The sequence below is a fragment of the Chroicocephalus ridibundus genome, chromosome 1 (genome assembly GCF_963924245.1).
Source record: "Chroicocephalus ridibundus chromosome 1, bChrRid1.1, whole genome shotgun sequence".
Classification (NCBI taxonomy): Eukaryota; Metazoa; Chordata; class Aves; order Charadriiformes; family Laridae; genus Chroicocephalus; species Chroicocephalus ridibundus.
The window spans coordinates 110,260,045-110,283,295 of record NC_086284.1 but is presented as its reverse complement, the minus strand read 5'-3'; the positions used below and the strand labels follow the sequence as shown (position 1 = coordinate 110,283,295).

Sequence of the window (23,251 nt, the reverse complement as noted above, 5' to 3'; positions counted from 1 at the left end):
AATGTGTTTGCTCATGTTACGATGATTCTGTTGCTTTTTTAACTTGCTTTTTGCAGAATGTTACAGGCTCAGCTATCAGGAGAAGAATATGAACCTTTAATTTTATAAAATAACCACTCTGGCAGCAAACTGGCCCTGAGGATTGCTTTTGACTCCCATTCAAAGTCAAGTTTCTGAAAATAGGGATCCTTTAAGGATCCTTTGATTTTCCTGTTGTAAGTCAATGTTAGTATCACCCTCTAGGTTTGAAAGACTTCAACTTTCGGCTGTCGAGTGCTGCTCAGGTTGCTTTGAATATGCAAAGTCAACGGGGTTTAGTGGCAGAAGCTGCTAGCTGGGTTGGGTCCTCATTTCTAGTGCTTCAGCGGAGTCATTGAAATTTCCTTTTTTTTTTTTTTTTTTTTTTTTTAATACCATTGACCCAGATGAAGGACGCCTCCAGCACGTTATTCAGGAACCATTAAGAAAGTTGTACAACTCCTCCACTGGAACGCTGTGTGATGTCAGGATTGCTAGATGGCAGGAGGGAGGGGAAGGGAGTAGAAGAACTTCTATAAAGAAGCTGAGCGTGTTGGTTACACAATTTGATTATGTAACAATTTCAAAACATGGCAATATTAGAAGAGACATTAACATCTGAAAGCACATCGTTTTACTTTTGGTGATCTAATTTTTTTTCTCTTTGGGGGTGGGGGAAAAACCTCTGGAGGCAGCATGTCCAAAGGCTGTGTGATGCAGTGACAGTCGTCCCACTTCTCAGGGCTGGAGGCTGTGGTTCTGCCAGCTGCAGGGAGGCAGGACGGAAGCAGAGTGCCGTGTCTGAAGGGTATCGGACTCTCTTTCCTGGAGTACTTTTCCAAATTGCGAAATGAGGAGGGGAAAACGGCGAGTCTAATGGGTTAGTGGGGAATTTTATAGAAGGGATCCGTATTTTGGAAACACGAATGAACTGTCTAACTCCTTGAAGTATTTCTCTGGTCTGGTTTCCAGCAGCATCTGATGTAGGGGGTTTCAGGCAGTCTGCAAAACCTTTTTGCATTTCGAATTCCTTATATATATATATATATATATATATATATATATACACGCATATATGTAGCCAGCATATCTTCATCGCTTAAATTGCAGGGTTTTGTACTCTTCCTACTATGAAGTAATTTCTGTATGTGTTGGTTTTGGTTACATTATTGCTAACACTACTATATAAAGAAACAGAAACTGTAGACTAAAGTCTCCTGAAGGCCCCAGCCAGGGCAGGTGGTGACAGCACGGCTTCTTGGTGCTCTGGGCACAGACATCTCCAGGGGTGCAGTGGGCACTGAGGTTAGGTACCAGCTCATTCAGAATGTGGTGTCGAGGAATACTAAATCAGATGGTAAGGAGCTATAAAAGTAATTTAGGACCATTAGTGTAATAGCTTCCAATTATGTCAATTTTGCAAATTACGTTCTGTGTGAACAGGAAAGAGACTTGAGGTTTTGTTTCTTGTGGCCAGCCACTGTTGCACAGTGAAGTAACACCTTTTCAGAGTGTACGATTTGCCCTGCTCCGTGATTTCTAAGTGAAACTATTGTCCCATACAGGAACCTGAATCCTTATTTCATATCACTTGGTAATGTTTTACTCATGAAACAGCAGTCGGGATTAGTCAAATTTCATAGAAATTGGTGTGCAGCAGAGCATCCATTCTCAGGGTTTAAGGTGTCCTGATTGCCACCAGCAGCGACTCACAGATGACTCACTCACTAGTCATCCCAACGGGTGGTGTTTCATAGAGTCATAGAATGTGTTGGGTTGGAAGGGACCTTTAAAGGTCATCTAGTCCAACCCTTCCACCCCCCCCCCCCCCCCCCCCCGCTTGCAGTAAGCAGGGACATCTTCAACTAGATCAGGTTGCTGAGAGCCTCATCAAGCCTGGCCTTAAATGTCTCCGGGGATGGGGCCTCCACCACCTCTCTGGGCAACCTGTCCCAGTGTCTCACCACCCTCATTGTAAAGAACTTCTTCCTAATGTCTAACCTAACCCTACCCTGCTCTATTTAAAACCATCGCCCCTCGCCCTATCGCTACATGTCCTTGCAGACAGCCCCTCCCCAGCTTTCCTGTAGGCCCCTTTAGGTATTGGAAGGCTGCTATGAGATCTCCCCAGAGCCTTCTCTTCTCCAGGCTGAACAACCCCAACTCTCTCAGCCTGTCTTCATAGGAGAGGTGCTTCAGCCCTCTGATCACCTTTGTGGCCCTCCTCTGAAAGAAATTTGCCAAAGTCAAAACACTTGTGCTGTACCTTACTTGTAGGAAATCAAGATAAAATTATTACTGTAGATTTCCATTTACTACTAGAATAACTCAGGTGGGGGGGAACTGTTACCCGTAGACCAGAAATAAAGGCAACTGGTGGTAATCCATGAAGCTACTGAATTGCTTGTGACTGCCAAAGAAGGTGACAACTCTGGGGCACAGCTGGTGGTTTGTGGAACATGTCAAAAAGCTTATGTTGTGGCTGCTAGCACTGAACTTCTTATCCGGATAAATAAAATGCCCTTCCATGTCACTTCCAATCCTGTAACTGTCAAGAGCAGAAACAGTTCATCTAAGCTGTAAGAGCTGTAAAATACAAAAGAAAGCTTGCAATTACTACAATTTAATATGTATTTCCTTGTTTCTTGTTGGTACACAAGAAAACTTACAGCTTACTAAAAGGACACAGCTTCAGATGAGCTGTTTGATCCTGCCCTGGTTTCGTCTTTATATTCTTTAATTCAATACGAAATTGCTTAAGAATTGCAACGTCTCTTTCTCTCGCTTTGGACTTGAGTTGTGGCTTGTGTGACCTCTTTAGGTAACCTTTTTAATTTAATGACCGTGTATCCCTATTTAAGATGGGGGAACTCGCTGCGTTTAAAGCACAGAACTTCAAAAGAAATGTATGCCGTCTCCAGCCCACTTGGGAAAAAAACATTTTATGGCTAAATATGAGTGCTTTGTATTGAAACGAAGCAATATATTTTGTGTTTGGCAATACTGACCACCCTCGCGCAGCTGGCACTTGGGTGGCCTGTGTCCCCTTCTGCGGCTCAACGCGACCCAGCGGCTCTGCTAAATGTTAGGTTTTCCAACAGAAAGCAAAATAACTTTCTTAGGTGCCGGAAAGTTATTTCCTTATTGCTTATCCAGGAAAATAATTTAGGTAAGAAAATGGTTATTGTAATCTGCATCATATTTAAGATGTTTTTCTGTATAAACTCTGACAAAAAGCTGTGAACTGTACAGAGATCACTAAAGGAAATGTACTGCTGAGGTATGAATGTAGTTTTTGATAGGTTTTACCAGTTGCGGTGAGGAACGCTATATTTATATTACCTATACGCACACTATCGCTAGGCTGGAAGTACATACTTCTACATCCCTTTCATTTAGAATAGAATCACAGAATCTTCATGGTTGGAAGGGACCTTTGAGAGCATCAAGTCCAACCATACACACACACACAAAAAACCCCTACAATCTCTGTCACTAGAGCATGCCCTGAAGTGCCACATCTAGACGTTTCTTAAATACCTCTAGGGATGGTGACTCAACCACCTCCCTGGGCAGGCTGTTCCAGTGCCTGACCACTCTTTCAGTAAAGTAATTCTTCCTAATATCTAATCTAAACCTCCCCTGCCGCAACTTCAGACCATTTCCTCTGGTCCTGTCATTATTCACCTGGGAGAAGAGGCCAACACCCACCTCTCTCCAACCTCCTTTCAGGTAGTTGTAGAGGGCAATGAGGTCTCCCCTCAGCCTCCTCTTCTCCAAGCGGAACATGCCCAGCTCCCTCAGCCTCTCCTCATATAACCTGGTCTCCAGACCCCTCACCAGCCTGGTAGCTCTCCTCTGGACATGCTCCAGCACTTGACTTACCAAAAGAAAAGTGTAACTGAAGCCTAATTGACCTGTATGAATCAGAGCTTAGAGTTAATTATTAAAATGTCTATTTTCCTCAGACTGAAGTGAAGGTCACCAAGGACGCTGCTTCATTTGCACTTCATTCAAGAAAAAAACATTCCTCAAACACATCGTAATTGTATCTGTTGGTTTTCTTCTAGTAACAAGACAATGAAAATTGTGATTCTTGTACAGATAACGTACAGTTCTGATCACGCTAGACTTGCATACTTGAAAGGCATCGAAGTTCTAAACATGAATTACATGTTTTTAAAATCAAGGTTATGTTGCTACTTGAAGTATTTTAGGTGTATTATTTAAATATATGTGTATCAGTATGATTTTTTTTTTAATAGTGCGTGAACTAGGTGGGCAGGCAGGAATCTCAGACACCCCACTAAAATCCTTTATTCCTAGATGAAAGAGCTGGAAGGGGTGTTAGAGCCTTTATGCTCAACAGTCCTTTTTTGTTGCCTGAATTAGCGTAATTTCCCTGCCCCTGGTGTTACCTGGGCAGCTCGGATTTTAATCAGCGCTCCGAGTGGGGTATCCAACTGACAGTGAAAATTGGGTCATTATATTACACATGTGAATTTTATTCTGACAACATTCCATGTCTGTGCCAACCATATTAACTAGTTAACTTGCTGCCGGCTTTACAGTTTGTACGTGGCGGCCGGGGGGGAAGTTACTGAACATGCAAGGAAGCTTAGGACATCCTTAATGTTCAAAATGGCTAACAGAAAATCACTCACCTACAATAATAACAATAACAAAAGAATGCCAAGGCAAGAGGGTCTGGTTAGCGAAGTGAAGGATTGATGTCCTGGCTCTGTCATGGTTTAGCTGTGCGAGTTGTTTGGTTTTGTTTCAAATGTTGGCATCTTCCCCTTATTCCTCGGCTTCCACATCTGTTAGAATGGAGATAGTTCTGTGGACTTTCAGGGACTTTTGGAACTAGAGTTTCCCATTGCACTATCATTTTTTTTAAAGCGATCCTTGATGAGTCTTTTCAGTCTTCACCAGCTGCCCATCTAGTACTTATTTTCACTTCTTTCATAACCACAGAAGACTTTCAAATACCTGTATTTGAAGATACTTGCCTTGGTCAGCACATCTTTGTCTGTCTTCCTCCCCTGCTGCTTGCTGGTTTTTGATACTATCCTGACGGTAGTTACTCTTCCAGTACTTCTAGCACTACCTGGGTATTTCAAGTTGTAGTAAAAATGACAGTAGGGCAGATCTCATGAGGCAGCTTCTTGAGGGTGAAAGATCCCCCAAAACCCACTGCCAGTGCAAGGGGAAGCGTCTTTCCTCCGCAGGCTTTGTGGCAGATCCCAGCTCGGACGCCAGCTTGCCATCACCTCGGGAGGAGGCGGCTTCTCTCTCCTTCCTCTCAGTGGCGCGTAGGAGAGCGTCCACCCGGGCTGGTGTCCTTCGTCACTCAGCTGGGCCACTCGGCGCTCCCTCGCCACCCTGTTGTTCCCTGCTGCTCAGCTACTAGCGCGTTGGGAAGTGTTCTCAGGGTGAGGGAACTCATCCCATTTATTTTGCAAATGCAGAATCAAGATGTGTTGAGTACTCCTCTTCATCATTACTGATATTGGAGGTGCCTAGTTGTGTATGCTGCAGGCTGAGGCATATAGAGAGACATATAAAACTCCTTCTTGTCTTCATTGCACTGGGCCTGTCAGCAACAAATTACTTATTACTCTTTTTTTTTTTTAATACAACTTTTCTCTGCCTGCAGCTTCCCTCTTACATTCACGGCTGATCTTCCTCTTTCTATTACATGCTGCCTTTTTATTTCTGATCGCTGGATTTATATTGCCACTGAAGCAGGATGGATTTTTAGACAGTTTATCCCTTTTCTGGCTATAGTACATGTTGTTATTGAACATGCTTTTGTGGAAGGTTATTCCTTTTACTGATCTCTTCTGTCACAGTTTTTGTTCCCAACCAGTTCACTCATTTATGAGTCTCTGCTCTGGCAGGGGGTTGGACTAGATGATCTCCAGAAGTCCCTTCCAACCCCCACCATTCTGTGATTCTGTCATTAGGCACTTTAAACTAAATACACCATACATTGTTTTTCAGACTGGCCCCTGTTTTTCCAGCTTAAAAAGTAATAAGGTTATGATTGTGAGTACCTGGGGAAACAGCAGTTTCTCATTAATTGATATTGTTCCTTGTGAGATCCAAAAGAGTTACCACATCTTGTTTATAAGTTACAACACTGGTGGGTGGATTTTTTTTTTTTTTCTTTTTTTTCTTTATCACAGTTGCATACATAACCTCTAGCTGCATGCTAGGGTTCACTTGCCAGGCTGCGTTTTTCTTTACTTTTTTGTTTGTTGTTTGTTTGTTTGGGTAGGGATTTGCTTAGATGAGAAGGAAAGAAGAAGAAAATCAAGAGTGAAAGTATGAGGGCAGTGCAGGCGAAGGAGAATGGATTATGTTGCGTTTGTTCCGTTTTGCCCTTCTAACTCCTTTAAGCATACGATTTGAAAAAGATTGGGCTTTTCCAAACATCTGGGGGATCGAAAGGTCTCACCCCATCCCAGCTCATCTCTGTGTGACATAGAGCAGATATTTTTTTTTAAGTAGGGTATGTTAATTGTCTTTTGACTCATTCATGAAAGGCAGCGAACGGGACGTGTTTGATGGAGAGCCGTCGTTACGGGAGCCCCTACTCACCCGCCTGCCTTATCCTGGAGAACAGCTAAATTTATAAAGGTTTTGGCGTGTGAGAGCTCTGTTTCTTCAGGCTTTCCCAATGGAATGGGTTAGGATGAACTGTGAGGGGAGCAGCTTAATCTTTATTTGGAAGGCATATGTTTGCTAATTATTAACTAGTTATCTGTTCGAGAGCTATTGATGCAAGAGGTCGGAAATAGGAATGTTGCGGTAGCTGTGGTGCAAAGACGGGAGTACAGACAGAAAGGACACCTCTCGCCTCAGTGTTCAGTCCCAATTAATGTGCTTCTTACAGAGTATCAGTTAATTTGATCAAGTACAATTTCAGGCTGATACTGGGGTTCTTGTTCCTGTGACACTAGAGCTGAAGATAAACGTATTAGGTTAGGGTGGAAAATAAGTTCCGGGGGGGGGGGGGGGGGCGGGGGGGATAAAAAAAAATAAGCAAAGCTGCCAAAATCTTCCACAATGGAGGAAATGTTAGATAACTGATCCCGAAAATATACTTTTACATTGTTACCTTCCTTAAAAGAATAAGTATATAAAAAATAGCCAGGACAATGTTGTAGAACAGATTCTCGTGCTAGATAATAGCTTTAAATAGAAAGCAAATGTGGTGATTTAATGCTAAGCAGTACTCGGTACTGGTTTGAGTTATGCATCCAAGCAAGGTTTTGTGAAGGTACTCGATTATTTTTACTGTCACGTGCAACTGGAAGGTTTTATTTGATGTGTAATTCTAATTGCAACGTGACAGTTTGCAGGGAAGAACGTGCGATGTTACAGAGGTAGCCTGAGTCAGTTTTTTTTAATTACTGGTCTTATGGAGAAACTATTGTGGCATTGAGGCATGTTGTAAAAATCTGTGAGGACTGGTATAATAATGCAAAAGCCTGTAATAAGCTGAAATGGTGGAATAAGAAAATTGAGATGTTTCCAGTAAATGCAACATATCCATACATGTTTGTGGATTATTAATTAGGAAGAGTTGTTTTCTGTTGGGAAAATTAATTTCACGTTTGGAAAATTAATATTGGTGACTGTCAGCAGAGTTTGAGTACAGGCAGCATATAGAAAAGGCAGTTTTTCATCATGGAGTGGTAGCAAAAATGCTTAGTTACCCTTTTTTTTTTACAATATCAGTCTTGGAATATTGAGTCAAAGAACACAGAGCTGATAAAGAACTGTAACTGGAATGATGACGTATTTTTTTACTATCTTTCTGCAAGAAAGTATCCCCAGAAAAAGTAAACAAAAATAGTCAAGGAACTAGAACTGACTTCTAAGGAAACAGTGAAACAATGAAGCGGCAGATTGGGGCGAGTCACAGGATTCTTTAAGAACACGGAGTGTTTGTAGTAAACAACAAAAATGTGTGGGTCTTTGATAATTCGAGTTACTGGTATGAAACTGAGGAGAGAGACATCTAAGCAGGCTTTAACAGATACTTGAAAAATTGATGGCAGTAGGTACACCCTGGAAAGTCCATGAGGATTATCATATAACCTATGTGAAGATACTGAAAATTTGCTATTAAGTTAAGCATACAGTCATTTAAAGTCCACTGGTAAATGGAGTCAGTTTGCTACACCACTGCACTGGTTTTCTGCAAGACACTAATCTGAGTGACCATAACTTGGGTGATGATTGGAATCATGCATTTAATTACTCTCTATTACAGTAGCTAGCCTCTTTTTAATAAAGTTTAATGATATTCTTTCTTTTTATAGTATGACATCGCACACAAGATTGGTGACATAACAGTGGTATAAACATGAAGAAACAGGCATCATGTTTTGCATGACTTTCAAGTGTGGTGAAACTGAAGTACATTATGAAATGAAGTGCTGGTTTTTTACCTGTTCTCACTTTAGAGTCAAGATTTTTAAGTAGGCTGTATTCGGTTTTGTAAGTACCAATTTTTTTCTTTCACGTGTTTTTAATGCAGAGTTTACAAAGCGACTACCAGCGTTTTTCTTGCTAGTTCTGTACTGTGAAAAGCGTGCACAATCACTCCTCTCTGCCCCACCGCCGCGGAGATTCAAAAGCTCACGAGGTTAACAAAATCAACTCAGGTCGTAGAAAATATAGCCTTAAGCAGTGGGGCGTTCGAAAAAGATTGTAATCTGAAATAGAGTAGTTTTGTTTTTTCCTAGCTTTCTGGCCTGCTGATTCGATGGGAAGTGTGTCACCTATTCGATGCTGTAGCGATACCAGCAAGGTCTTACAACCCATGTGTGAAATGCGCTGTATTTTGAGATTGTGTATATTTTATAACACTTAATAAAAAGTACTTGAATGTTGCAGTTCACACGCGCTTCAGCATAATCTGTTAATGCAGGTGTTGTGGTAACTCATGCCTGTACACTGCCTCATGCCTTCTGCTCCCCAACGTACCCGACAGGAGACCGGAGGAAGAAGAGCGCGCTCTTTAAACCAGGCTACTTACGGGCTACTTGTTGCCTCCTCCTGCGTGGAGACTTTGGGGATTCACTTCCGAATGAAAACACTGATCTACCTAACCACGTAAAGATGAGACCACTGTAGACTGATCCCGTCGATGGGAGCATAGTAATTAATTTTTGGAGCCTGGTACCCCGCTGGTACTCGGGCATTTTTTTATCTGTCACAGTCCACATAAATCCGAGCACGCTGAAGGACACCCCAGCATTTAGGAACTAACAGCAAACATATGCAAAATTAAACCTGTCTTTGATCAACTACATCTTTCTGTGTTCTTGAGAAATGATGGGTACATGTGCACATAGAATCACAGAATGGTTTGGGTTGGAAGGGACCTTAAAGACCATCTAGTTCCAACCCCCCTGCCATGGGCAGGGACACCTCCCACTACACCAGGCTGGGTTTTTTGCTGTTGTAGATCTGTAGATACTAATTTAAAGGTTAATCCAGTCATACCTGCTATGCTGTGCTCTGAAGGCAACCATATAATCCATCGGTGAAACTGGTGGTTATAATGCTGATAAAATATGCTACTTATTAATTTATTTCGCTTCTGGTTTTTAGAAGTGCGCAGCTAATGCTAGAATAAATTCAAACTCAGATGCTTTTGACCAAAAGTTCCATATGATTGGTTTTGTCCCTGTACATGAAAAAACATGTAAAACCATCTAAGGATATGGTAATATCTTCTTAGTAAAAATGAGTGGATGCTTTCTAAATGTCACATGTTTTAAGTAGCCAATTTAAAAAAAAATATCGTTCCAAATCTAATTTCAGTTCAATATTATAATTACAGGGAAGATACTTTGCCTTTAAGAAGCTCTTGTTTTTATGCCAAAAGATTACATTCCTCATTCTCTCCTTTGCCTCCAATGCTGCCTAAACTTGTCTGCGAGTGAATCTGGCAAGTAATTAATCAGGGTAAAATTCCATTGGGATCAGTATGAAAGTTGTCTGGTCAAGAACCAGCAACTGCCTGTTTAATCAGAAGGTAGTGATTTATAGATGTAGCTTATCTGTTTTGCTACTGTGTGCTCCATATAAGATGAATAAGTGTCTTTTTCCCCCCTAATGATCACCATCAGCTAAGTGCTTAATTGCGGGTTGTTTAGGAAGGGAGGAAAAAGGTAGGAATCACTGTGCAAGCTTATAGTGTTGTTTAAAATATGAGTTTTGTAGAAGAACTCTCTTTTGCAGAAAAATCTGCAAAACTTGATGCACCAAAGTATGTTCTTGAAGGAATAAGTGAAATAAACTCTTTTTTGTACTCAAATTCCTACCTAAATTAGCTTTTAATGTGTATATATTTTAAGTAAAAAAGAGGTAAGTCACAAATGCTGTCATTGAAGTTAAATGTGTGTCCATTTTGGAAAGGAATTTGCATATAGTTTTTCTTCAAGAAACTTGTAACTGGACAACTACTTTGTCATCTGTCTAATGAGTTGCGTGGCTAATCCACATGTTCTTACCAGGTGTCCTGATACCAATACTGAGTCTTTTGAAAGGTACCGTGTGCTGGGTATTTGGGCCAGAACTCTGCCCCGGTGAGGTCACCGAGTAAGCGTTGTTAACTTTGTGTTGCTGTGGTGTAAGCGGGGTACAAGTTTGAAAGCTTCTCTGAGGCCACACAGAAAGTCTGAAGATTGAGTCTGTCCTTCAGTCTGCTTTCTGCCACCTTTCTCAGGCTTGGGAGGTACAATAATGAAGCCTGGAGGTCGTGCCCGTATAGATTATCATGACCTGGTGGCTGTTTAGGACTGATCGTAGATGTCAGGAAGCATCTTTACTTGGTTATAGGTGAATTTTTCAACCGTTTATCCTTTGTATCTAATATGCATAATAGCTTGGCCATGCATGGTCAGTGCGTGGAAAACACCCTGGCTTTTGTGCCAACGCTATTAAATGAGAAGCAGCAGTGCATTTCGCATACCTGAACTTCTTGCCAGGGCTTGCTTTTCATAGGAAAGTTCAAGCAGGTACTTACTTGGTAACTGTGCTCCAGTCCACACCCAAAAGTATCTCATCTGATGTTTTATATGCAAGCTAACTGGCCTGGACCTAGAGAGTCAGACAAAGCCTAAATGTCGCCGATACTCAGTAGCCTGCATCTTTCCCGCAAAGCAGATAAACTACTTGCAGTGCTTTCCCGCCATCCCTGCGTAATGTGGTGTTCAGTCAAATGCGAATTGTTAGATCAAGCTGATACCTTACTCCATTTACTTGAGACCACTTCAGTTTCATTTCTCCAAAAGCCAATATAATTACAGACGTCTGAAGAGTGGCTCTGTGCTCATCCGTTCTCACTCACCCTCTTTGTTATTACCAAACCTTGCAGTCATGTGGGCCTTTAGGTTTCATGTAGGCTTTGGAAAATGTATGTTGCAAGCTGTTACCGAGCTTGGTTGTGTGGGTTCAGGCTGCGCCGGTGGTGTCTCGCTCGCTGGCTAGGGTTTGGGGCGAGCCAGGTAGTTCACCGGGTGAACTTTCCCATGGTCTCGGGGCTGATTCAGATTCAAACTTTGCCCTACAGGCAACAGGGATGCAAAATGGGAAAATCTATGCCAGCGCAAGGCAATTTCACGTCGCTCCAGCTGTATCCATGCCTTAATTTATATCGTCGTAAGGATTTGCATAAAATTAAGAAGCCTCAAACCGTGACTCTAGCATATGCAGTTTGAATGTCGGAGTTCAGCACACTATGGAAAGAATTGGCCCAGCCTGTCTGGCTCTTGGCTTTTCTTTCCTGGCCTTGGGCTACCTCCTATCTTGTCAGCATAAGCACTGGTGCAGCTGCCATGAGCCACATCAGAGACATGATATAGTTTAAAATTACTGACATACGCTGTAGTGTAGTTTTGGCTCAGGTACGTTTGTCATTTGGGTTCACCAGGTGGCTGCACCAGTGTTTGTGCTGACAACAGGGGAAGGAGGCAGAGTGAAAGTGGGAACAAGGATCAAAGTACAAGGAAGAGGCGGAGGACTGCTTTCTGCAGCAGCACTGAAAGGGCTCAAGGCACTCGGGTGAACTCAAAGGTGCTTCCAACTTCAGCTCTTCTGCGATCCTGTGAAAACGATGCACGTGCCCAAATTCTCTCTGCGTCAAAAAATGGTGATCCTCAGCTGCCGTGTAAAGTTGAAGGTGCTGGAAGGCTACAGGCACCTCAGCTTTTGAGACTGATGTTTCCAGGCACCTCTAGCTTCCTGTCCTGCCCCTTGGTCTGAACAGGATGCACAGCTTGTGTTGTGTGTTGTATTGCGCGTGCATCCTGCTAGTTACCGCATATACGAACCCTCACCGGTGTCCACAGGTATCCAGAGCGTGTTCCCAGGGCATCCTGCTCCAGTCAGTGATGGGACAAAGCACACTGACTGGGCAGCAGCTGCCACTTTTCTTTTATTACTTAGAGAAGATGGTAGTTGATAATGCTGATGTTGTCTTCAACTATGAGCTTGCAAAAATATACGCAGCTATTTTATGTGATTCCGAAGTAATTCCGAGTCTCTCCCTAAGGCACCTTGTGAAACAGGTTCACATGGGCAAATCACTTCTGATTTCAGTGGCCGTGCAGGTGGGTCACTGGCACTGCATTTCTCTCTGCAGGCCCCAGGTCTCCTGTGTTCCTTAGAAAATATAGATGGATTGAATAAGAGGAATAGCTTGCTTCAGTCTCAACTCCAGTAAGATGTGGAAGGTAAAGAGGGAAACCATTACTTAAAAGGAAAACCCACCATTTTTCACAACAGTTTGGTGCCATGTTCAAAGGTTGCTTGCTGAAATCCTCATACTCGAGGCCCATCTCAGTGGATTTTAACATGAGTAACTACAACTTTAGTGGGGTTCATTCCAGTTCATTTGTATTCCTCATGTGACTTTCATTGTTTACAGGAAAATGTAATACGTTAGGGATCTCAAGTAATTTATTTTGAATTGCTTCCTTATATAATACAATGCAGGCTGCATTAATGTTCAGGAAGCAGCTAGACGTGAGCAGGAGCCTGAGCTGATACTGAATATGCAAAAATGTTTACAATGCACGGGATGTACTGTGTTCTTGGTTAAGTGATTTCCCAGTTACAAAGTAAAGGTCATTAATTCCAATTATCACAATAGCAGACATGAAAGTTTTGTCTGACAAGAAAATAATACTGGCATTACTGCCTTCTGCATTAACACTGGGTCATGGTGCACTTTACCATCTCTGAGTGTCTAGCTTGCCAATGGCTGTTCTCTCTGTCCTCGTGATTGAGGCACCATTAATACAACAAGAATTTCCTGTCTTTGCAGAAAAATCATATTCCCTTTACATACATCTTTCTCAGCTTTGAACTTTCTTCCATGCAGTCCTCCTACCAGAAAACAAACTTTTCCAAAGGCTCTGATAGTCCTGCTCCTGAGGTTAACAGAAGAGAAGGTGGAAAATTTAATAAATCTGACATCATGCACTAACATGGAAGTGAAGTGTGCGCGAGCCTTGCAGAACTCCTTAAAGGAAGCTATATGTGAGTTGCTGAAACTAAGAAACAGAGTCCTAACACACTGAGGCCTGTCCTATGACAGACAGAAAAGTTTCATACTTTCAAATTCAAATTTTCATGTTATTTTATAATTTAAATTGGGAACTAAAGAATTCCATGATGGGAGTTCTCAGAAGAATCTAGACTAGTTTCAAGCCTTAGAGCAAAATTTTACTAGACTGACTGCCATGAACAATAAGCATTGCCAGTCATCATCACTGTGTAGGCAAAGCATTGGTCCATAGCCGTCGTCCCCTGGATGAGCTGTGAGCGTGCAATCCCAAACCACAGAGTTGAACCTCTATAGTCAGCAGCGCTGGCTGCCATCCCAGGCCGTTTTAGTCTCAGAGAGAGCTGTTGGGCAGGGAAACCACAGCTGAGGTGGGGGACTTCTTTTCTCTGCCCTTCTGCCCCTCCCTTGAGTCAAAATCTTGGCCTTTTACAAGAAATTTTGGGTTTCCAGGCAGTTCCTAGCCCTTGGTCTTTCGCCCTGGACTATGTGCTGCAGAGACCTGGGGAGATGGGGTGGCTACTTTCCTAGGACATACAGCAGGTATCCTACATTTTGCTCAACTTTTTTTTTTTTCTTCTTTGGCTTTTTTCTTCTTTTCTTAAAGCAAAAGAAGTCTTTTGTCATCTCTGAAGGTTGTATTTCAATGACCAGTGTTTGATTGTCTGAGGGTTGTTTATCATTCTAGGGCCTCTGCTTTGGCTTCAGCTACTGAGGATGGATTAAATTAGCTGCGGTAGATTTTTGCTGGACTAAGTTTGGTGTGTGCATACAATTTCTACTATGCCACCAGAACTATCTGGCAGCGAAAAGGAGCTGGTGGGGAGGCAACATCTTCAGCTGCTCCATCTAGATACGGAAGAGGAGATGCTGTCAGGAAGCTGTCGTGTTTTAGGCCAGATTGGCCAATGACAACGGACAGATGTTCTCCCCCACCTCTCGCTCCAAGGAGAAGGAGGACACAGGCAGAGATTTACAAGGTTAGAAGGAACTAAACTACTTTAATGAAATATTTATAATTAAATAAAAATAAAATAATAAAATAGGTACAATGTATACAAAACCTTATCAAGCTCCCAGGATGATGTCACCGGCAGGCACTGGGGAAGTCCCAGACTGGATTCGGCAATGGATGGGAACTGGATTCCAGATCTGGAGTCAGGAATGTGTGGATCAGAATGAAAGGCAGATGAACAGACAGAGTTCTCCTCAGACATCGGCCAGTGAAGAAAGAGGCTGACCCCTTCGGTCCCTCAGCTTTTATACTGAGCATGGGGCAGATGGGATGGAATACCCTGTTGGTCAGTTTTGGGTGACCTGTCCTGTCTGCTTCTCCCTGCAGGTGCGACCCCTCCGTGCTTTTCTGTTTCCAACCCTCCAGCAGGTCAAATAACAAAGTTAGCTGACCTTGGTTGTTATAGCAATAAGTATAAGCAAGAGCCTCTCTGCGTACCATTCCTTGGCATAAACTATAAACACAGGTCTTATCACTCTGAGAACAAAGAGTTTTCTGCACAATATGCTGTTAATTGCAGAAAATTAGAAGAGGCCTAGCTGAGAAGAAAAATTACTGAACAGAAAGTTGGTTCTGTTCTACCTCAAACCAGGACAGAAGCACCTGTGTAGAGCAAAGGTGTGATAAGCGATGGGTCTGACTTGATGTCATGATACAAATTCTAATGACTTGTGCATAAGCTCTGCAGTGCTGCCGTTGGCCTAGTTTATATGGTAGGAAGCAATGGAAATGCTAACATACAAAAATCCGTATTTGTAGTACAAAGAGCCACGCATCTTTCTCTACATAGCTAACCAGAAGGGAAAATTTTAAGAATTTAATCTTTATTTATAAAGTTTTGAGACGTGTAAGAAAGAAACTTTGTAATTCTTTCACTAAGGTTTTATCAGCTTATTTGATGATGAATATGGTTTTTTTTAACATATGCTTGCAACAGCAGTCCCCTGATTACTTAATCCCATTGACTCTTGTGTGCGCCAAGCAGCTCATAGTTCAGGGCTCAGTCACAACTGAGTGGCTTGATTGTACCACTGGCAGACACTTAGATGCTCTGTGATCCGTCATAGTGGACACTTGGGCTCAGGGGCTCAGGGGTCGACCAAGCACCTTATTCTAGAGTGCAGCAGTAATGCTTACTGCACACAGGGGACTAAGGAAGCATGTATGCAACTAATGCCCTCTCTCTCTGTCTTTCCGGTGCAATATGGCCACTCACGGACAGCCTACATCCCTCTCTGCACATACTCTTAAACCCATGCTACCAAGAGCACTGTCTGTCCAAAGCTGCCTTCTTGTCTCCTGTAGCACATTATTATTATTTTTTGAAAGAGTGAAAGTGGTCATCCAGAAGGAATCACGGAGGGACTGGAGGGGAGGATGATGGCTTCCCCCATGCAGCTTGGGTTATATGTATATTTCTAGCAAGAAATGAACTTGAGCACCGGACCTCTGATTGCTTGGGATGGGGGCAGGGAGAAGCTAATTTTCTACTACAATTTTGAATGCTCCAGTTGTTATCTTCGAGACAACTTTGTTATAAAAAGGAATCAAGGTGGACAAGCTGTAGTCCAGGGACTGGACCTTTGCCCTGTCTTTCTTGGTGGTACGTACGTACCCTGCGACCTGGCAATCTCAGCTTCCTTCTGGCTTGCTGATCGCTTCTGGGGGTGCCAGAAGCATCAGGAAGGCATCAGATGGGCACGCTGGGCTCCTGTGCCACCCACGGCTGGGGCCAGAGGGGACACCGGTGGCATAGGCCAGGGGAGGATCCCGATGGCATGAACGAGAGGTTTTTGCATGCCCTCTGGTGGCACAGTCTCCTGTAAAAGTGTGCTTATTTACCTTTCCCAGACTCCCTGGCTACCTGTGCTGCAGATGGAAAACTCGTGTTTTGCTTTTTTTCCCTTTAGTAGCAGGAAAGTGGCTCTCACGGGATGGAGCTCCAGGAGACCAAGGGGAAAGCGTGGGCTTTCAGAGACACTTTGCCTGACTCTTAGGACTAGCTCCACTGATCTCTTCAGCCAGAGAATAATCCCAACTGTTATCTATCTGACCTAAAATAATGCTATTATTATTCACGAAATGCATTGTACGCAAGTAAATCATTGTCCTGCTCTATTACACTAAAAAGTCAGATTTTGGCATGTCAGTGGTTTGCCTGAAGCAAGAAAATGTATAGAAGAATGTAAACGATATATTGTATGTTGCTATTGGTGGCGGCTTCCCTTCCGTTGTGTCCCCTGAATGTACTGGCTTGGCACTGCGCTTTCATGCAGAAGAATGAGGATTAGGTTTGTCCTGCTGCGAGATGATTCATGTACAGGGAATGTGCATATTCAGGAAGAGTGAGATTTCAAGAGTACATCACTGAAGAGGGGCTTGTGATAAGAATCAATAATAAACTGATAGCTGAGCAGGGAAAAAAGAATTTAATAAAAAAAAATTTAAACTCAAGTTGAGATCTCAAGCAATTATGATTGCTTATCTGACTATTTTTGCTGCTAAAGTTGTGGTTCCTCATTATTTTTTAATTTTTTTTTTGTAGATATACAGCTTACTCTTTGATTTTTGGAAATATATACATATTTATTTATATTGGATACTCTGTTTTATATGGATGTGTATATATATATACTTATATAGCTATATAATAAACCCAAATACGTACTCCCTGAGGTGGTTTCCCAATTTTATTATATGATTTTGCTTTAGGAGAGCATCAACGCTTACATAATACTAGAACAGGGCTGGATATTTAAAGTTAGTATAACAGCAACTGGATGTCAAGCTGTCTCTTCCTTTATCTAAGAATGTCTAAGTATTAGCTAATATTTACCAAAATAAAAGTGTTTCCCAACTTCAGTATTATTCATGCTTTCCCAGAGATGTTAACATAACCCTGTAATTGGCATTAATTCTATCCAGCAGTGAGCACTGTAGGAAATGCATTTTATGTTTGTTACTTGTTGTGTCTTTTTAAGGAACAGTGGAAATTCATAGGATGTAACAAGCTTTGCATTTGCGTATGGCTGATTTTCTTTCTGTACAATTAATTTATTCTGAAGTGAAAGGGAACATCAAGCTTAACATGTTTCTCGGTAGAAAGCCTTCTCTAAAAGATTTTCATTTGGATATATGGGCCTAATTTTGTTATGTTAATCTTAAACAGACACTTTCAGAAAATCTCCATTTGAACTCTCTCCTCAGGAAAAATAAAAAAAAAAAGAAAGAGAAAAAAATTGACAGTACACAAACATAAAGCTAGAAACAGTTATTCTGCTCAGATTTCATCTCTCATCTTCATTGTGAGCAACCCAGGCATGACAAAATGGTTCTGGTGTACAAGCCCTGAAAAATAAGATTTACAAAGCAAAACCACAAATAAGACTGTGGTTGTCTTTAGCTTGTCAGTTTGACTCCTGCCTAAGAGGATGAAAGGCAAGCGCTCATGGAAGACTGCTTGGAAGCCTACGTGAAGCTTGTTTATGCCTCTCATTTGGGTTCCCACAGGCCAGGTAACCTCACCAGAGAGGCCCCTTCTTCCAGCCCCTGCACATCCCTCAATGTGACTGTTGGTCACGAGTGCTGGGCTAGTAAGAGCTGGCATATAGTACCAAAGGAAAAGCATGTCAAAAAAAGCATCATCATCTCCATTACTGCTAACTGCTGCATGGGAGAGAGCCTCCTAAGCCTCCTGGACCCTGTTGCTGCTCTCCCTGCTGGCCCCTTTCCTTTTCCCCTCTTCACCTTCCTGTCTCTCTCCTCTTTTTTTAATTTTCCTGGTCAAGTGACTTTCGTTATTAGAGTCAACATATGCCATAACTTACGGATGCTGCTAATCAAGCCCTGTGCCGGTGAGCTTGTGTGGCAAGTACCCATTTCATTTCCTTTTTATTTCTGTTGGGGCACAACTTGTGGACAGGATAGGCATCGAATCAAAGGGAGGCGAGGCTAGAAGAGCACTCCCCTTTTTGCTGAACTCCATGATGATTTTTTTTTCCCCCCATTTAATTTGATCGAGTAGGATCGAAAAACAAAGAAAGCCGAATCCAAACCATTGTTGCTCAGGCAACGAGATGTAGCTAAGAATGAAAACTGCAGCTTCATTAAAAGCGATGCAAAGGACGTACTCTAGTTGTCTATGGAAATCTGTGTTGACCAGATTCTGAGATCTAACCTGGGTGCATTATGAAAGCATCAGTTTCAGTCAGTTTCGCTACAGAAGCAGCAAGGCTTGCAATGGGAAGCTGGTTTGCATTTCTGCTGCTCTTTGGAAGTTACTGTAAGGAATCTCCATCGACTCTTCAATGTATTTTGGCAGCCACAGAAGAGAGAAATGTCGTTAATAGCCTCTTGCCAATATTCAGTTCTGCTGGATGTATCATACAGCCATCTAAGAAATCTGACAGGCTTCATAAAATTAGGCTCAAGCTAATTAGTAACATCAATGTTTTTTAAATGACTGTTAATATTGTTGCTGTACCTCATCCAGAAACTCAAGTGGACACCAGCACCCTGTGTATTCGCTAGATATGGCAGAGTGTCCTAGCCGTGAATCAAAAACTTTCTGAAATCTGAAAATATTACTGTCCTCTGTACTCCTCTGTTCTCAGTTTGTAATTCTGATTTATCTTATGGGCTTAGTTAATGTTAACTTAATCTACGTAACTGATGAGAAAAAAAAAAACATACGACAAAACTTTCCTCCCTAATCATTTATTTTGATGTTATACATTCTTGATTATGACATGGTACATACAAATAGGAAGAAAGTGATAAATTCTGCAGTCTTAATGTATCTCATGATATTTGATATTTTTGCCACTTTAGTCTCTAACTGCTGGAATTATTTAATAAAAGGGCAATTTATTGGGGGAATATTTGATTAAAAAGGTGAAACAAGTATGAAAAGTAAAAGAAACCCACAAGATTTTATATACAAAACCCTCACACACACGTACAATATTGTTACCCCTTATGATGTAGTTAAGGAATAGGAATGTAGTGAAACACAAACCTACTAATGTTCTTCTTTCAGGTGCTAATTCGGTTAAAACGTTAAACATGTTTACTCTTACCACTAGCAAATAACGTGCAACTGCTATACTTATGGTAGGGTCGAGTCTAAATATTCCAACCCAGACTGGCCCGGCTGTGTTAGACACTACAGGCAAACAGTAAAAAACCCGTCCTACCACATAGACCTTATAGTCTAAACAGTGAAGACAACCAAGTGCTGGGAGATGGAAGGGTGGGCAGATGGTTGTCTGTCTTCTACAGAGGGGGAACGGAGACAGGGCTTGGTTAAGTGAGATGCAACGGATCGAAAAGGAGCCTTGCAACTGAGAGATAATCCCGAACCAGGCTTCCTGTAGCAAAGTCCAGTGTATCCACCAGGTCAACATTCTTCCAGCAACAACAGCTGTACAAGTCAAAGAAGAGGAAGGATACCTAGGCATCAGTTGAAATGATTGACGGAATTGTGACTCATTAGCTAAAAAGAGGAAACCAGAAGCTGGAGGATAGGATTATGGATAAGCTAAAAGCAAAGCTTTTAATGTATGAACATTCCCTTCATATATATTTGAGGTATGGCTGCCAAAATAAGATGTTTATTATAAGTTTATTTCCAGTCGGAGACTTTATAAAAACGTGTGGATCTTATTTTTTTCAGTTTTATTTCATCAGCTGTTGGAAAGACTGTGCTGTCTCCCAGTTTCCACAGATCAAAGTACAGGCAGTGAAAAATAAAGTAATCTGCCACTTTGGAATAATTTGTAGCAGCAGGCATTCCCATTTGCAGCAGTGCAAATCGGAGTGCAAATCAGATGGTGAATCAGTGATCTCAAAAGAGGATTACTTTGGATTAGTTGTCCAGTGAAGCAGGCACTTTGTATAATGCAGCAGACAGCTCCAACGTGAGCCAATTCATGGCTTGTTTGTGGGTTTTTTGCTTTGTTTTGTTTTCTTTTTTTTTTTTTTTAAGAACATTATTTTATCAAATGGATTTTCACACTCTAATTAACAGTATTTTGACAGTGTTTGTCTCTAGGAGACAGATTACGTGACATACTACTAAGCAACTGAAAATTAGTGGCCAGACTTCTGGGAGCGGGAGAAGGCATGGTAGGAAGCAGCCTAAGCTGCACTTTGGTTGACAGCAGTTGCCGTGTAGGTTTAAACACTGCTTTGAAAGTTATGTCTTGATTGTACATTGCAGTTTACAGCTTGATTTGTGAGCCAGGGAGAAGGCAACGCTATCCGACCTCATTCTCTAGTTAAAGTCCCTCATATTTTAGTGATGCGTGAAGAAGAGCTTTATTACCATTTTACTAATAGTGTATGTTGCTACATTAATCCGTCTTTCAGTTTAGTAGGGCTGTCATGATCTAAGTAACAAGGTGCTTAGAAACACCATCTATCCATATATAAACACTAATGTCCTGTTTCTGTAGTTTAATGCTTTAGTCCATTGTGCCTGTAGCTGTGAGGTCATCGTTTTACACAATAAATCAGTGTGCTGCCTCCCTGTTGACCTAGGTTCTGGCCACTTATTAACAGAGATAAAACTATTACTCTCTGCGTTTACCACCTCCCAAAGTCTACTTGCTGGCTGAAGGAGCACCGTCTGCCCAGAACCAGGCTGGTTCTGGGGGGGGGCTGGAAAGGGATGGGAAGAGACGTGAAGGACAAGAACTCGGACATTATGCACTAAAAGGAGGGAAATTGTACACGTTTTGTGTATGACATTGGATCTGGTTTGGTATGCAAGGAAGGCAGGCTTTGAAAGAAAGCTCAAATTTTCTTCTTCTGGGCAGTATAAAATCCCTGTGGAAGAAGAGCAGAAGTAGCCAGCCATTATTGTGAGGATGGAAATAAACACGTGCTGAAGCTCTAGATCCAGGCAGCTTTACATTAAGCCCAGTCCAGGTCCAGCAGCCCCATTGTCTCCTCTGGAGCAACAGTTCCAGACCGTAGTCCTGGCTGTATCCTCACCCCCTGACACACTGGGGAGAGGCGCAAGCAAGCTAAAACTGTGGAATTCACTGATGAAGTGCATTTTTGCACCATTGTTTCTGCGTTCAGAGCAAGCCTGAACAAGTGCTGGGAAGCTTGGTCCCTGCTCCAGAGAAAAGTCAGCCAGTTGCTTCTGATTCAGTCCCAAAACTCATTGTTCTGTCAGCGGTTTCCTCCCCTGTATCATCACCTTGATCTCTTCTTTGGACTCTGCAGCAGGCTAGAAGTAAGCAAGAAGAGGAGAAGACTGCAATCGCTCTTGAAGCTTCTTGTGAAACGGGCGAAGGGGTTGTTTCCCCAGTGCCTACCATCCTAGGTGAGACACCAGTTTCAGCAATGAACAAAGTAATATGAAAAGTGACAGGGAGGCTTACACCTCTAAACTGCTGGGATGGAATGAGGTCAAGTTTGGCAAAATGCATTACATCAGCTGGAGTAATCCTCCTTTAAAATAAGACTCTTGCTGGCCATATCCTATCTGTATTCTACCCTTCCTGTTCCAAACGTCCACTGGCAGCCTCTTTATCCACCAGGGCTGTGACAAGGGTGTTCAGGTGTCTTTCTGCAATAAGCAGTATAAATACATATTGTCTTTTTTGTACATTTGTAACGCAACTCTGTATGTTCTCATTCATCTACAGCGTGCTGCTACTGGAACATACCAGTGATCTTCTGCCATAAAGCAAACATCAGAATCTATCTTTTTAATACAAGAAATACTTATCCAACGACATGGAAATGCGGGCTTGCAAGAATTGATAGAAGGAGTATGATACAGGACCCAAGTTTCTTGGTTTCTTTAGGAGTGTTGTAAATCCACCTGTATTTAGAATATATTGTTACTAAACATTAATGACAAACTTTAGAAGAATAACAAATAAGACTTAACAAGTTTCCCCCTTGTGACAGATTTGAAACCTGTAGATGTGTACGTGACAGAGAGAGTTGACACCAGATTCTTATAAAATATATTTCCTTCTCTTAAAATTCCTCCAAGACATGACAAGGTGCTAAAGGCCCCTGAAACCTGGCATGTGCAGTCATTTGTTATCGTAATAACAGTAAACAAATTTGCTTATAAAATCCTCCTGTTCCCGCAAATAATTCCAAGCTGCCTGGGTATCAGTATAGACACATTCCTAAGCAAATGTTTGATTTGTACTTAGGAACAGTTTTACCGAAATCATATATCTGGAGTTCTGCATGTGATTTTCCCAAGCATGTGTTAGTTCACTCTACAAAAAGCAAAAGTCAAATCTATATATATACATGTGTATATGTGTGTGTTTACATATGCACACATATATATCAGTACAAAAACCACTGATGTATATGGCAACCTCATAACAATTAGATGAATTTTTGAGCATTACCCAATTGTACCGGACTCCAGCCTCTCCCAGCTCCCTTCGCTATGCGCACCAAAAGGTACAAATAGGTCGGTGAAATGAGAAGGCAATTCTGTGAAATCCATCATTCGCGCGATATGATGAATGACAAGCCTGTAGCAAATACAGATAAATACCTAATAAGGAGACAGCCATAGTATACCTATTTGAGTGGCAGCTGATTTTTTTTCAGTGTTCAGAGATAACTGGGCTGTAGTT

The 23,251-nt window shown here is 42.0% G+C and overlaps 1 protein-coding gene across 2 annotated transcripts in view; it reads left to right on the top strand.

Annotated features, from left to right (window-relative positions):
- CXADR (CXADR Ig-like cell adhesion molecule) overlaps window positions 1-16,555 on the top strand; it is a 44,207-nt gene extending 27,652 nt beyond the window's left edge. Inside the window, exon 8 of one of the 2 annotated variants that reach the window (XM_063347360.1) lies at window positions 16,538-16,555. In XM_063347360.1, coding sequence (XP_063203430.1) covers window positions 16,538-16,540 — 3 coding nt within the window. In that variant the 3' untranslated portion in view covers window positions 16,541-16,555. Of the gene's footprint in view, window positions 1-8,354; window positions 8,931-16,537 lie in introns of those variants that run through there. The other variant, XM_063347352.1, reaches the window with a different exon arrangement.
- The last annotated feature ends 6,696 nt before the right edge of the window (window positions 16,556-23,251 follow it).